Source organism: Leptonotus elevatus, chromosome 3, assembly GCF_054856555.1.
Source record: "Leptonotus elevatus isolate MCC_2025b chromosome 3, RoL_Lele_1.0, whole genome shotgun sequence".
NCBI classification, from domain to species: Eukaryota; Metazoa; Chordata; class Actinopteri; order Syngnathiformes; family Syngnathidae; genus Leptonotus; species Leptonotus elevatus.
This window is the reverse complement of record NC_141241.1, coordinates 28,188,099-28,203,098: the sequence shown is the minus strand read 5'-3', so window position 1 is coordinate 28,203,098 and position 15,000 is coordinate 28,188,099. Positions and strand designations below refer to the sequence as shown.

Genomic DNA, 15,000 nt, shown 5'->3' with positions numbered 1-15,000 from the left:
CCATGGTGATAGATGGAATCACCTTGACCTCACCACATATGTCCTGTATTATGAAAAGATACATAAATATTGAAGTTAGTTTGTAAAGCTAATTGGCCCACATGTTTCCAAGAGATGATATAATAGTAATAGTGCCAGGCCATTTCGCAATGTTTTGTATTCAAATAGAGCTAATACCAGTGATGCACCTGTTTATCAATCAACATCTGTATGCCAATGTTATTCTGAAAGTCATCTCTCCGTGCGACTTTGCGTCAATAGAAAAAAGCTGCTTGTGATTTCATCATCTCACAGACTTGTCCCAGGATGGAACAAATGACATCCCTTAAAATTTTAATTCCACACACAATACCCCATAATGACATCATGAAATCAGTTTTGGGGGAACTCCCAGAATTCCTGATGGCCACCGCGCCCTTGTTTTAGGGTTGTCATCACTAATTAGAATAATTTGTAAAATTATCCACATACATACATACATATACTAATTGCAGTATTGTTACTGATTTTGCTTTTATTACCACGGTAGATGTGGAATAACATAATTAAGATGTTACTAAAGTGTAGACTTTTAGCTTGAAGCCAATTAAATTTTCTGATCTCAACCCAGTTAATTAGGGCACTTTAAGTGAAGGCACATTAAGTGACCTAGAAATAAGCAGAAACTGAACTGGATGAAACTTTATTTTGCACATCACATTCATCAACAGTCAAAAGAAATAATACAGTAACAAACTTTTTGATGAAGTGGAATATTGGGAGAGGTCTGATTTTTACAACAGTTAAGAAAATTCTACAGCTTTAGTTGTCAGGTGAGCTGGCGACTATCCAATATGACTTTGGGTAAGAGGCAAGGGTATTCCTTGAACTGCATATCAATTGCTAGATATAAAAAACTAAATTTAAAAAAGTGCATTAGAGTATTAAGTAAATGTGTAGTTCAGTGTGTTAATCGTCATTTATTTAGATTTCTTAGTACAAAAAAGTGCCGAAATCACCTCTGCCATTGCGTTTGAACTGGTTTTCCTCAATAGAGATGAATATGTTGTGGTCAATCATGTCTTGCATAGCTAGGGTACAGGATGTGCGCTTGTTCACACTTGGCTGACGACAAAACTGCCAATTCCTTGCAGAGTTCGCATTGCGAGCCTGACTGATTGCGGGATTCTCCGTCAATGTGGGTGGAGCGTCTTCTAAATTGCTTGTAATCTGACTTGCTGTGGTCATTGGTAAAATTATACCACAAATTGTGTGTTATTTAGCAGAGGTGGGAGAAGTCATTGTTTTGCAAGTCACAAGTAAGTCTCAAGTCTTTGCTCTAAATTCCCGAGTCAAAACTGACAAGTCCCGAGTCAAGACTGACAAGTCTCAAGTCCTACACTTTGAGTTTCAAGTCATTTTAACAACATCGCAGATTATATTATTTCGGGTGACCGTAAAAGTAGGAGTCCAGTGAGTGAACCCAGAGTGATGCAACAGATTGCTGTGTTTGCAATGTGTTACCAGTATGTTTACAGTCTCATTAACTACGCAGCTAGCAACGATAATTAGCCGATAAACAACAGACATTAGCTTACGTACCGTTTTTTGTGCAACTTCAGATGTTAAACGAAATTTGAAGTTGTTGCCTCTCAGTCAGTGATCTAATCTTGGACATACTGCAATTCATTTTTTTGTTGACCACCTCATAGTTTTTGTACCAAACAAACTAGAGGTGCAACAGATCACACAATATATACAAAATGTCTAATATGGCTGTTAGGATTTAGGAACACAACTTTAAGTGCAATATAAGGCAAGATTATTTTATACATGGTCCATGTATAAAATAACAAGGTGAAGGCATCCTGCCTTACGTTATATTGCACTTGAAGTTCCTAAAATCCAAATGCCCATATTGGACATTTTGAATGTTTTTTTTTTGTTTTTTTAAAGCTAGTGTTTTATAAAATAACTATAAATAAAGGCAACATTTTATTGATTTATTTTTTATAATGAAAAATGCATCTAAGTGCAATTTAAGGCACATTCCCTTAGTTTAAACAAGGAGAGTGGATTACAAAGTAGCATAGGTCCACAATAATGGAAACGCCAAGCAACAGTTGTCAAACTACTGTTGGGAGCCAGGCACCAGATGCTAACGCTAACAGTTAGCTACTAGCCACGAACGCTGGAGACTTGTACCGTATCGTGCAATGACTTAACATGCGGTTTCTTCGCATCCTAAATTAGTTAATTCATACTTTCGGGGTGGCATTATGATGATGGTGGTAGAAAATATGTAATTTCATTAAAAACGTTGATAATGCAAGCCAAAATGTCAAAGGGAAGTAGTCAAGCTGGCGTTCACGCCACCATGCAGGCAGACTTCAAAGTAAAATCCACCAAGGCTGTTGCATTGGTGTCAATGTATTATCTGGTCAGCTTTATTTTGAAGTTTGCTTTAGCGTAGGCGGTGTGTGTTTGGGCCTTCCCTGATATGTCTAAATGACGGCGCTGTCAGCCCAGCTCGCACACACACCGAGAGGAACTTACTCGTTAAGATACATTTTAATATATTTGTTTTGGTGGAAGCAGCAAGTCTTATCAAGTCAAAGGGCTCAAGTCCGAGTGAAGTCACTTTGGTAAAGTCCAAGTCGAGTTGCAAGTCTTTTAACATTTTGTCAAGTCGTCAAATTCATGACTCGAGTCTGACTCGAGTCCAAGTCACATGACTCGAGTCCACACCTCTGTTTAGTGTAGAGTTCAAGTACTCCGCAGTGCAGGGGCTTGGAATTTTAATTTTAGTTATTTTTAATTAGTTTTCAGTGTGGTTCTGTTAGTTATTATTAGTTTTATTTTTTTATGTGTATTACTTGTGCACAATATTTAATAAACACCATGGTAAAATGAAAACATCCCTTCAGTGTGACACACTTTCAAACATCTTTATTTTGGTTAATATTGAAATAAATATACTTAAAATAATATTTTAAAAATAATCCCCAAAGGCTCATGTAATAAATGAATTACCAACGACTAAAACGAAGGACATTTTTGCTATAATTATACTTAGTTTTAGTTAGTTTTAGTTTTTTAACTCTTTGACCGCCAAAAACGCTTAATAACGTTTAGTAAAATCCAAATGAGTGCCGCCAAAAACGTTAACTATGTTTTTTAATGGAAACGGGTGGAGGAAAGCCTTGGCCAGCTGTGCTCAAAGTATCAAGCAGATCGAGTTAGTATAATGACTATTTATGGGCACTAGATGGCAGCGATGACTCTCTTTCGACAAGATCGGGTAGGAGTCAGTAGTAAAAGACGTGAGGTGGAGCTAGAGTGTTGAGGGGAGAATGGCTGAGGAAGCGAAAATGGCGACCGGTTGCAAGCAGCTCACGCTTGAGCATTTTTTTCAAAGACGAAAAGCATCGACTAGTGCTAAAGAGCACATTGATGATGATGACTCTGAGGTTGACGCGGCGGCTTCGACCACGTCGTAAAGCCTCACCGGCTAGCGATGCTAACGCCGGAAAACGTGGTGCACAACCGAGCACTTCTGCACAGGCGGACGTTTAATCGGACGATGAAGAGTACCCTGAGTCCAATGCATATTCATTGGAGGAGTGAGTAGTCTGATCACGGAGAAGACACTGGTTCTGGACTACAATGCGATGAGAGTTCAATCTTTCATTTGGTAGTATCTGTGTTTCCATAGTCCATACATTTTCTGTGGACCTTGAAAGATCAGTCAAAATGCTCTAAATCAGTTATCTAAATTCATGTTCTCTGTTCTGAAAATGGTTGGCAGTCAAAGAGTTAAAAAACATTTTTTTAATTTTATTTCATCAACGAAATTGTTTTTTGAATTTTTGATTTTCGTTAACTAAAATAACCTTGTGCCACTCATAGTTTCCGTGCAAACAAACATTTTCGGGACACATGGTACGAAGCGATTTTTCACATTCAATCTGAATCTAGTGTTACATGATAGACAATATACACGATTAATAATTTTTGTTTGAATCGGATCTAAGCGCAGGAGTTGTTTGATGCACAATGGCAAACATCAGACTTTGTCGCTGTACTCCTCTGCCACCAACTGTGGCAACAATACACAAGTTTAACCCTTCTCCCACCGGTCACTGAATCATCTATCCTTCCTTCCTTCCTTCTTTTCTTTAGTGCTTCCTCTGGTCTCTTGATGTCTGCCTAATCTGTTGGGATTGAGATATTTCAGGGGTTGGTGAATGATTCTGTGGGTGGTAGGTGGTGTCTGGTTGGTACTGGATTTCACTTTGTTTCATCTTTCTTTCCTTTGATCCTTCCTCTGGTCTCCCGACAATTTCCCGACTCTGGCGAGACTAAGTATCCGGTAAAGGTGAAGGGATTGGGTTTTTTAACAGGTTTCAGGTGAATTAGAGCGCACAAACTCACACATACAAAAAAGAAAAAGAAAAGAGAGAGCGATGATGATGACATGTTGACTTGGGAAGGCTGCCGAATGAATAATACTGAGGTATTAAAAAAAACAAAAACTCTTGTCCACCCACCATCGGTTGATTCATCTTGATGAGAATTCCATCCTTACAATGGTGGATGCCGTTGCCAATCAGAGTGCACACACTGCCAGGATAAATCTCAATACCAGCCCCCTGCATAGAAACACAGCATGTCATATGTTCATATAACATCAGATCAACTTTCAAATCAGATATTGACAGTTATAAAAATAAAAACAAAGATGACATTTATGATGACTAAGGACAGGTTATGACTTATTTTCTTACAGCACTGGAAATGTTAAGAGCTTCTATAAGAGATGAACAAAACACAATTACAAAAGATATAGAATTGATCCTTGTACTTAACAAATTACCTTGGATCCATATAGATCACACATATTCATAGTCAGGTGGGCAGATGTTTGGACAACAACTCCGGTGGTCTCACACTGAAGCACACAATTCTCCATGAACAGACTTCCCTCTCTCACACCTGGTCACCAAAAAGATAATACATAAATAACCATAATAAGAGGAATAAGAAGAAGAAGGTGGGTATTGAAGGCTCCCCTGAAGCAATGCGTGTAGCTTTAAATGAATGGAATTGAGATAAGAAGTTCTCAGCAATTAATAATATTGTTAGACTATAACTATTGACAAGCGATCATTTCAAGAGACCACACGTCTCGCTAAAAGTCAACAGAGCCAACCTCCTTACAACAATTAACTCATTCACTCCCAGCCACTTTCACTGAAGCAATCTTGTTTGCTTCCAGCTGTTTTACTGGATTTTGACTGATTTTGCAAGGCCCACAGAATATTGTGTTCTATTGCTATAAAAACATGCAACCTACCAAAAGAACGATTCTCTTCTTTCATCAGGAAAAAAAGTAAATTTCTATCTGTTTCCGTTTTTAGGCAATTAGCAGTAGAACATAACTAAGTTTCATCATTATTCACAAATCAGTGGGGAAAAGAGCTGGTTTGCAACATGGCCCTGTTTGATCTCTTATATTCTGCTGCCACCTGCTGGTCATTTTTGTAATAACTACCATTGCTTTAAGCGTTCTCTTCAGTTCAGACGCTGCATCAAAGCCTTCTATATGCTCTAGCATAAAAGAAACATAAACAATTTATAAATACGTCTTTTAAAATAAAACATATTTATACGTCTTTGGGAGCAAATTAGTTCATTGTGGGTAGTTGGCAGTTTGACTGTTTTCAGTCTTTGTGTTTTTTTAAACATGATACTCACATAAAATTCCCTCAATTGCATCAGATTGAATAAACTTAATGTTGGACATTCTGACATCAGCTCCTGTAGACACAATAAATGAGTCTCCAGTGTACTTCTTCTCAATCACCACCTCATCAGGGGGTCCAAATCCTAGGAGAGATATGAATTAGGTTAAGGCAACAGTGAAAGGAATGCGCCTTCTGTAAAACCAATTCTATGTATCCATCCAGATAGTAGTAAACGGCACTTGTTATAGTATTAGTCCAAAATGGAATCAATCTATTTCCCCCCCTTTTTTTTCAATCAATGACTTCATTTGAGGAGACAATTAATAATTTTCAGGAGTACGTTTTTGCAGGTTAATCACAGGGATAATAGGTTTATTAAAAAATAAAGATAGGATGATCTAACGGGGAAGCTGAATGTAGGGCAGCCGCTGTCAAACTTTTCAACATTCAAGTATCCTACTGAAAATTCTATGAAATAATAGTGTATTCAGATGAACTATATTTTTACTTAATACATTTCCCTTAACGGACAACCAATTGGTTTCATTTTATTTTATTTTTTTATAAAATCAACAGTTTTAATTTCCTAAATTCACTCCTTCAATTTTTGTTTTTTTAAATTCACACTTTTTAGTTGATGAGAAGCATGAATATTAAAAATTTGGAAGGTAAATATTAGTAGGCTAACAAAAGTTGTCAGATAATTGTGACTGATTTCAAAATATGACAGTGACCTAAATTACATCACTCACTTTTGGTCAAAATTGAATTAATGTACGGAGGTGTTGCTTGTGTTTACCTTGCCAAAGGACTACTAGTCCTCTATTAAGCCACTGACGCTGCAAAAGCCGTCTGACATACCCATTAGTGGCTTGTGCATTGATGAAGAAGGCAGCTAGCTAGTAGTCGCGAAGACTAATGTGAATTGCACAACACATTGACCATTGACTTTTCATACGTACGTCACAGTAATATTCTTCGGTCAGACAGGCTCTAACCCTAACCCGGTTGGTTATGGTGCTGCGTTCCCTGCCTCCAAAGTCACGCACAGAGGAAGCGGCGGGATACCATAAAGCACTCAGTTGTAGTGGCCGGCCACTCTGAAGATTTTATTTTTTTTAATATTTGGAAGTCACAAAGCAGAGGTGGCAAATCCAGGTCCAGAAAGTACAAACCCTGCCACAGTTTGGCTTTAGCACCAGGTGCTAGCTAGCTAACTCCCATGGTGCTCGTTTACCTGCTAGGGAGCTAGCTAGCTAGTAAGCGTCAGAGGCAAAAGCCAAACTGTGGCAGGGTTTTTACTTTCTGGACCTACTACCGAGTTAGCTTTCAAGGATTTTTGCAAAATTTGGTATCTCTGCATTTTCCCACAATAAAAATTAATTGACAGTTTTGTGTTCCAATGTCTTTGACTGAGGCACAAAGTGTGTATTTTGACTTAAAAACTTGGGATGTAAATCTGCTTATTTTAAGCCTTACGGTATATGTGATTTTTTTTTTTTAACAATTCGCAAAAAGCTTTGTCATGATGTGGTATTTTGTGCAAAAGTTTGTAATGTATGAGACTGTAACTTTAAAAAAAAATATGGGAAAACTGAAGATCCGCAAATAATTTCTGTATGCACAGTACATTTATTACCCGTATCCTAATATTTCAAACTGTATACCCTCTATAGTGATGGAGTCTGGAAGCAGGATGGAGCTGGTAACACTGTACACTCCCGGGAGAACAAACACCATGTCACCCTGATGGCACCCATCCGCCGCAGAAACTGGGTCTCTATGGAACTACATACACATGCAAACACACACATGATTACAAAAGGCACTCGGTAATAGCAAACATCTGCCTAGATCAACAAAAATTTGTCCTGAAAGAACTGCTAAAAACCACTGCATTAACGTTGTTAAAATATATACAAGCGTATGTGCAGTAATACACACATTTAAGTATCAGTAAATGTATTACATAAGAGGACAAACTGCGTGGCAATCATTTTAGCATGTTTGTGTTAGATACTTTTCTGCAATTTTAGATTTCTTTTGAGTCGTGTTCATATACAAACCCAATTCTAATTACATTGGGACGTTGTGGTAAACATAAATAACAACAGAATACAATTAATTTGCATATCATGTCCAACAGATATTTAATTGAATACACTACAAAGATAAGATATTTATTGTTGTTTTAGAAAATAATCATGAACTTGGAATTTTATGGCTGCCACGCGTTACATTCAATCAAAGTTTGGGAACTGAGGACACCAATTGTTGAAGCTTTTTTAGGTGGAATTCTTTCCCATTCTTGCAGCTTTAGCTGTTCAACAGTCCGAGGTCTCTGTTGTCATATTTAATTTTTGTTTCATAACGTGCCACACATTTTCAATGGGAGACAAGTTTAGACTGCAGGCAAGCCAGTCTAGTACCCGCACTCTTTTACTTCAAAGCCACGCTGTTGTAACACATGCAGAATGTGGTTTGACATTGTCTTGCTGAAATAAGCAGGGGCGCTCATTAAAAAGACGTTGCTTGGATGGCAGCATATCTAAGATGGCCCATACCAGTATCTACTTTTCAGTAATGATGGCTTCACAAATGTGTAAGTTCCCCATGCCATTTGCACTAACACCATACATAACAGATGCTGGCTGGATGAATCTTTCCCCTCTTTGGCCCGGAGGATACGACGTCCACAATTTCCCCAAAAAATTTAAAATGTAAGACTCGTCAGACCACAGAACACTTTTCCACTTTGCATCAGTCCATCTTAGATATGCTCGGTCCAGAGAAGCCGGCGGCGTTTCTGGGTGCTTTTGCTTTGGATAGTAGAGTTTTAAGTTGCACTTACAAATGCAGCAACAAATTGTATTTATTGACAATGGTTTTGTGAAGTGTTCCTAATTTACCCATTAATGTTGGTTTATGCTGCAGTGCCGCTAGAGGGATGGAAGGTTACGGACATTCAATGTTGGTTTTTGGTCATTTTCTCATGCACTTGTTCACAAAGGTGAACCTCGCCCCATCTTTGCTTGTGAATGACTGAGCAATTCAGGGAAGCTCCTTTTATACCCAGTCTTGGCACCCACCTGTTCCCAATTAGCCTGTTCACTTGTGGGATGTTCCAAACAGATGTTTGATGAGCATTTGTTTTCATTTATGTTTAACACAAGGACCCATTTTCATTGGAATTATGTTTGTGAATCAAGGTGACGGTTATCATCTAGAATTAGTTGAAGAAGAAATCTTTGCAATTGTGAATTATGAGGCTGATCGCAAAGAACAAAGTTCTGCTTAAAATTGCTAAGTAGTTGGGAAGCGAATTGTATAGTAATGCAGCTTGATATTAATACATATTTTTGCAGTTATGTCTTAAAATACAAGTTAAAATTCGTTCTGTGACCACGCTAGTAATTCAAAACATTCATATCGCAAATCCTCTTTCCCTATTGAAATTAATATAAATGCTAGGGATGGGCAAGTACCAATGCCAGATATCACGCCAATACTAGACCATATTTCAAGGTGAAGGTACAGGTACTCGCGACGGCATTGTGGCCATTTTAGGAAATAGGAATTAGAAGAATAGAAAATTGCCATTAATTTCACACAATTTTAAGAAAATGCTATATTGTGATATATACAGTAGGTCTTTCTTTAAAATTATCTGTCATTGTTTTTTGGGGGGAAATTTTAGTATAAAAAAATAAATAAAAAATTTAAAGATACATTGTGTAATGTAATTTTTAATAAGGAATATAGCACTCTATACTGTTGTATATTACTTAAGCAGGAAAATACACCAGGATGTGATCATCATGCATTGGCTTCATTTGGCAAGGTATAGTCAACACTCAAAAACACAAAAATCAAAGGAATTCTGCAACAGTATGATGAGAGTACCTGGACTTCAGTGTCCTCAGAAGAAAAGTGATGTAGAAGTCTGTCATTTAGGAGGGAATGGAGTTGATTTGTGGTGCAGGAGGATGTGACCACATGTGCAACCTTGATGCCTGACTCTCTCAGCCCACGACTTCGGATGAACTGATGTCGAGGATTACCTTTGTAGCCCAGCACATATCTGGTATTTAAAAAGAGGTTGTGGATTAAAAGAAGATGTAGGGGCAAATTGGGAAACATTTCAAGTGAAACGCCTCACTTGCCGTAACAATGGGTTCTCAATCAAGTACAACTTCCGTTTGAATGTTTCCAGCTGTTCACAGAGCTTCAAGCACTCCACCATGGATATATTATCCAGATCTGAGTCAGAGTCATTGCTGAGGCTGCTGCGTAGCAATGAAAACTGCTGAAAGCACTGTGTACATTTTTCCAATATCAGCTTGTATTCTGTCACAAGACCTGCTGGGACTCTTTCCTCTAAGATGTCATAGTATCTGTGGTAAGAGACATTTAAAATGGTTTAGAAATATTTATACATTTTGTATCACTAATATGACCCAAGATACACTTACAGTCTAAGACGAGGCTCGACACAACGGACAAAGTAATCAAAGTCATCATCTTCATCTTCATCATCCCACAGTCTCCAGACATGCTTGTAGAAGAATCTGAAAATACAGTGGCGAGTGTGTACACGAAATGCAGTGCAACAACGCAACACAACATAACATAACAACATAAATCCTTCAATTGCTTGCAATTGTACATTGAGAAAACATTCCTAAACTGTTGGACTATTTGCTCATGTGATTGGTCGCAAATTGGTAAACCTCGTCCCATCCTTGCCTGTCAACAATTGAACAGTTTCAGGGATGCTCCTTTTATATGCAATCATGACATTCACCTGTTTCATATTAAGTAGGGGTGTCAGGCAATTAACATTTTTAATTGTAATTAAGCGCATGACTAATAATTAACGCACGATTAATCATAAATTTTATATCTGTTCTAAATGTACAATAAAATATGTTTTCCTAAGTTTTCATTCTCTTGTTAAAATAAGTGGGAAAAAATGTTAAACTAATAGAAAAATGGCTGCATCTTTTCGTCATTGAAACAGTAATTTCATAAAAATTCATAAAATTTAGTTATAATTAAAAAGTTTTACTGTACTGTAAAAAACGAGTGTAATATTGATTTGTGTGGAGGTAATTTTTCTGCCATTAGATGGCATCATTGTTTTTGTAAGACGTTGGTGACAGCTCAGGGCATTATTCTTTTCATATTAACTCATTCACTCCCAGCCATTTTCACAGAAGCAATCCCGTTTGCTCCCGGCTGTTTTACTGGATTTTGACAGATTTTGCAAGGCCCCCAGAATATTGTGTTCTATTGCTATGAAAACATGGAATCTACCAAAAGAAATAATAGAGTCTCTTCTTTCATCAGGAAAAAAAAAGTATATTTCTGCTTCCGTTGCAGCAATTAGCAATAGAATATAGATAAATTTCATCATCATTATTCACAAATCTGTATAGAACTGTGAGTAAATTAGCCTTCTTTCTGCATGCTCTAGCATAAAAAAAAAACATGAAAAACTTATGGATAGGTCTTTAGGACACTTGTTTTCACATTTAAAATAGAAATTTTTTATATGTTTTTGGGAGCAAATGAGTTAAGAGCTATCTAATCTTTAACATAAAGCAACTTGTGAAATTCTGCAAATTTTTAAAATTGTAAAATACAACTTTTACCCAGTCTCTACAAATATATGCCTTATTATTAAATTTATTACTGCTAAATTTTGACGCGGACGTGTCTGCTGCATTGTGACTGGAATTCCCCAATACAGGCTTTTCAAGTAAGGGGCGGTCATTAGGGGGCTCATTAAAAACATTTGTGGTGTTAAAGAACCTTTAAATTAACAACAAAATAACGCACTAATTTTGACACCCCTAATATTAATCTGTTCCCCAAATAGGGTTTTTTGTTGTTCCTGTCGCATTTTTTTGGGAGCGTGTTGCAGGCATCAATTTCAAAATGAGTCCATATTTCCAAACAATCACGTTCATGAGTTTGAAAAACGCGTAGTACCGCGATACGACTGAGGAGATGCGGTAAATGACGAGACGGGGAGACAGACGAATCATGTCTCTCTATTCCCCCCCCCCCACCCCCACCCCCACCCCCACCCCCCACACACACACACACACACACACACACACACACACACACACACTTGCCTCTGTGTATTATGAGGACATTTTTTCCAAACCGGTTTAATTGTGTATTACAGGGACACCCCTTTCTGCTAATGCCAGAGAGATGGGACTTGCACCCAAAAATTTTTTTTGGGGTTGTCCAGGAAAATTTCACTTCAAAACTTGAAAAAACTCAACACACGAAAAAAAGAAAAACCTGAAAAAATCCGTAATTGTGAGGACATAGATAATGACCTAAATAAGCCACGCCCATTGCAAAAATGGTAATTATGAGGACCAACTCACATTACAAGGACAAAGTTTACACAACACACAGCAACCATGTCACTGAAGTGATTTGAAAGTTCTGGCATTCTGACTTTACACAAACTAAAATGGCATTGATGTGTAATGACTTACCTGATATAAGGACACATTGTTGTACATAACAATACTGTGAAATGCAAAGTCATACCTGATCTGTCCTAAAATTGTAAGTTTTAACATGGTGCTCATGTTACAACTTACAATTTTAGGACAGACTGAAACTGGTATGTTAATAAAACTGCTTCTTATGTGAACAGGTTATCTAGGTCAAACACAGCTTTGTAATGGATAAGCTCGACATGAAACCAGATGCAAAAGAGTCAGTGAACATTGAACATTTTATTCTTTAAAACATGACTACCTCTCATCTTAAAGGATGAGCAGTTTTCTCATAGCTCATTCCTGAAATACCTTCGGATTTCTGAATTTCTGAAACAGGTTCAATGTAGGAAGTGTCCGAAGTACTGTGAGAATCTGGAACATATTCCTCTGCTAACGAATCCTCACTTGAACTGGATACATCAGCAACCTAATTTTTTAAACGAAAACAATTATTACATACATACATACATACACATATTGTCGCTGTTCTGTGAAAAACACTTCCACCATAGGAGCTACCGGAGAGCAGCCCGCGACCTAAAAATGGAAACGTGTTTTTCACAGGACAGCAATGATATCCATATATACAGTAGATGCACACATACTTATGCATATATACAGTGGCTCTAAAATTAACCTGCCAGATGCGGGTTAAAATTCATTTTGGCGGGTGGTCATAAATATTTACTAGCTTTACTTCGCTGTTACTTAGTGATGTTACACTCGAAGTAGAAGCTTGAGAAAAGTGTCGAGCGCTCGCGGCAGAAGTAGCTCCCGCCATTGATGGGCTAATGTGCTAAAGTTAATTTACCAAAGGTCTTCATCATCAAGCAGTTTTGCATTTTTTTTAAACGGGATATGTGCCAGATGCTGGAGCAAACTAGAAAAGCATTTAGAACCTAAAGTTTGTGCACATACTAAAGATTATTATAAATCTAGTCACATTTATTCGAAAGATGAGATGAAGCATTTAACAAGAGGGATAGTTAATATGCTTAATCTATGGCATTGCCCCTAAAACAGATATTGTGTGATACAGTCCTTCAGTTACAGTAGACTTTTCTATTTTACCGAGTCAGACAGTCGTTAAGATTGAGACAATTGCTCAACATTTAGCTGCTTGCAACTAAAGATAAAGGTATAAACATGGGTCATAATTTATCCTCTTGACTAAATTATATTCATTCAATGAAAATGCCTGCACTATTAATTCTGGTTGCGTGAAACAAAGATCCATTGCAGATACAAATAACACAGAAGATAAAATACCCATCATGCCAGTCCATTCTAGTGCAGCGAAAGGTCCAAAACATAAAAACATAAAGCACATTTATCCAAGCTTGATACAAGTAAATTAACTACCTGATGTTTACACTTCTGTTTAAAAAAATAAAATAAAATTGATAGCGAGTTAATCTCTAAAATCCACCATAAATAAATTAATGGGAACAAAAGATCACTACAGTGCATAATCCAAATCACCAAACTGCCAACAAATCTTCAATTTGAGATATTTTTAATGTTGACTTGTAGGAATTTTAGTCCCATACAAGCTTATTGTTGGATACAATATTTTGAACGTCTTGGCAATACACATTGCATAAAAAATTGTTGTGATTATATTTGTTAGTTATATAGTTCAGCCCTAGCATCTACTCTACACTCTTCACTCCTAACGTCTTGCTTCTGAAAACTGATTTCAACATCAATATTCAAAAAGAAATCTCGTCACCTGGTCAACTTGGTCTGTGACAGCTACGTCTTCAGCTATGTCTTCAGGTTGTGCTTCAGTTGAAACCTGGTACACATGAAGAGAAAAATACATATAAAATTCAATTCTTAGTAACACGACTGTACCTGTGCATTTACACAGTTACAGTACATACAGAACAATTAATAGGTTAAAGTATTGTAAATGCAAACTCATTTTATTTGCCATTACAAAAATAAATAATCCGTCAGCACTAATGGTTAGTGTAAATTGGTGATGTCTATTTTTCACAATGAAACAATTAATAGAAAATACACAGTCCTCAGAGTGTCCATACCTGACCAGAGTATGAATTATGAGGACTGTATGTGTAACTCCAAGCCCTGAAAACTTATTTTACTTTCGCAGTGTGTAAATACACTGTCCTCAGAGTGTCAGTTATTCACAACTACGACATTGTGAGGACTATGCACCTGCGAGGGCTGCACAGTATTGACAAAACATGCGACATGGGTGTTTTATACAGTGATGGAGATTATTTCGACATGGACCTAAAAAAAAAGATCTATCTATATCTATATATTTTTATAATCCAATGAAAAAAAAATACACGTTAATGCGGAAAAATAAGCATGCTCATTGTGATCTAATCTTATCCAATTAAGTTATTTTTTGTTAGTAATGCCCCTCGATACGGTTCTCGTATGGTGATGTGCAATTAAGGTAGTCTCTGATTGGTCAAAATCAGACTAAAGTATACAATCCAATATTCATTTGTTGCATGTCTTTGCAATTCACCTATTGCATGAGCCATTCGTGCGACAAGATCTTTTTTTTTTTATAAATTGTGCAACGTCTTGCTTCTGAAAAATGTATTTCAACATCAACATTCAAAAAGAAATCTTGTCACCTGGTCAACTTGGTCTGTGACAGCTATGTCTTTAGCTATGTCTTCAGGTTGTGCTTCAGTTGAAACCTGGTACACATGAAGAGAAAAATACATATAAAATTAAATTCTTAGTAACACGACTGT

The 15,000-nt window shown here is 37.1% G+C and overlaps 1 protein-coding gene across 1 annotated transcript in view; it reads right to left on the bottom strand.

The window, feature by feature from the left end:
- Positions 1 to 15,000, bottom strand: part of shcbp1 (SHC SH2-domain binding protein 1) — a 34,489-nt gene that overhangs the window by 839 nt on the left and 18,650 nt on the right. Inside the window, exons 5-12 of the mRNA XM_086071500.1 lie at positions 10,199 to 10,294; positions 9,890 to 10,120; positions 9,630 to 9,807; positions 7,394 to 7,514; positions 5,737 to 5,868; positions 4,856 to 4,974; positions 4,530 to 4,631; positions 1 to 43 (exon numbers count right to left, since the gene is read on the bottom strand). The exon at positions 1 to 43 is cut by the window's left edge and continues 102 nt beyond it. Of these exons, the coding sequence (XP_085927626.1) occupies positions 1 to 43; positions 4,530 to 4,631; positions 4,856 to 4,974; positions 5,737 to 5,868; positions 7,394 to 7,514; positions 9,630 to 9,807; positions 9,890 to 10,120; positions 10,199 to 10,294 (1,022 nt within the window). The remainder of the gene's footprint in view (positions 44 to 4,529; positions 4,632 to 4,855; positions 4,975 to 5,736; positions 5,869 to 7,393; positions 7,515 to 9,629; positions 9,808 to 9,889; positions 10,121 to 10,198; positions 10,295 to 15,000) is intronic.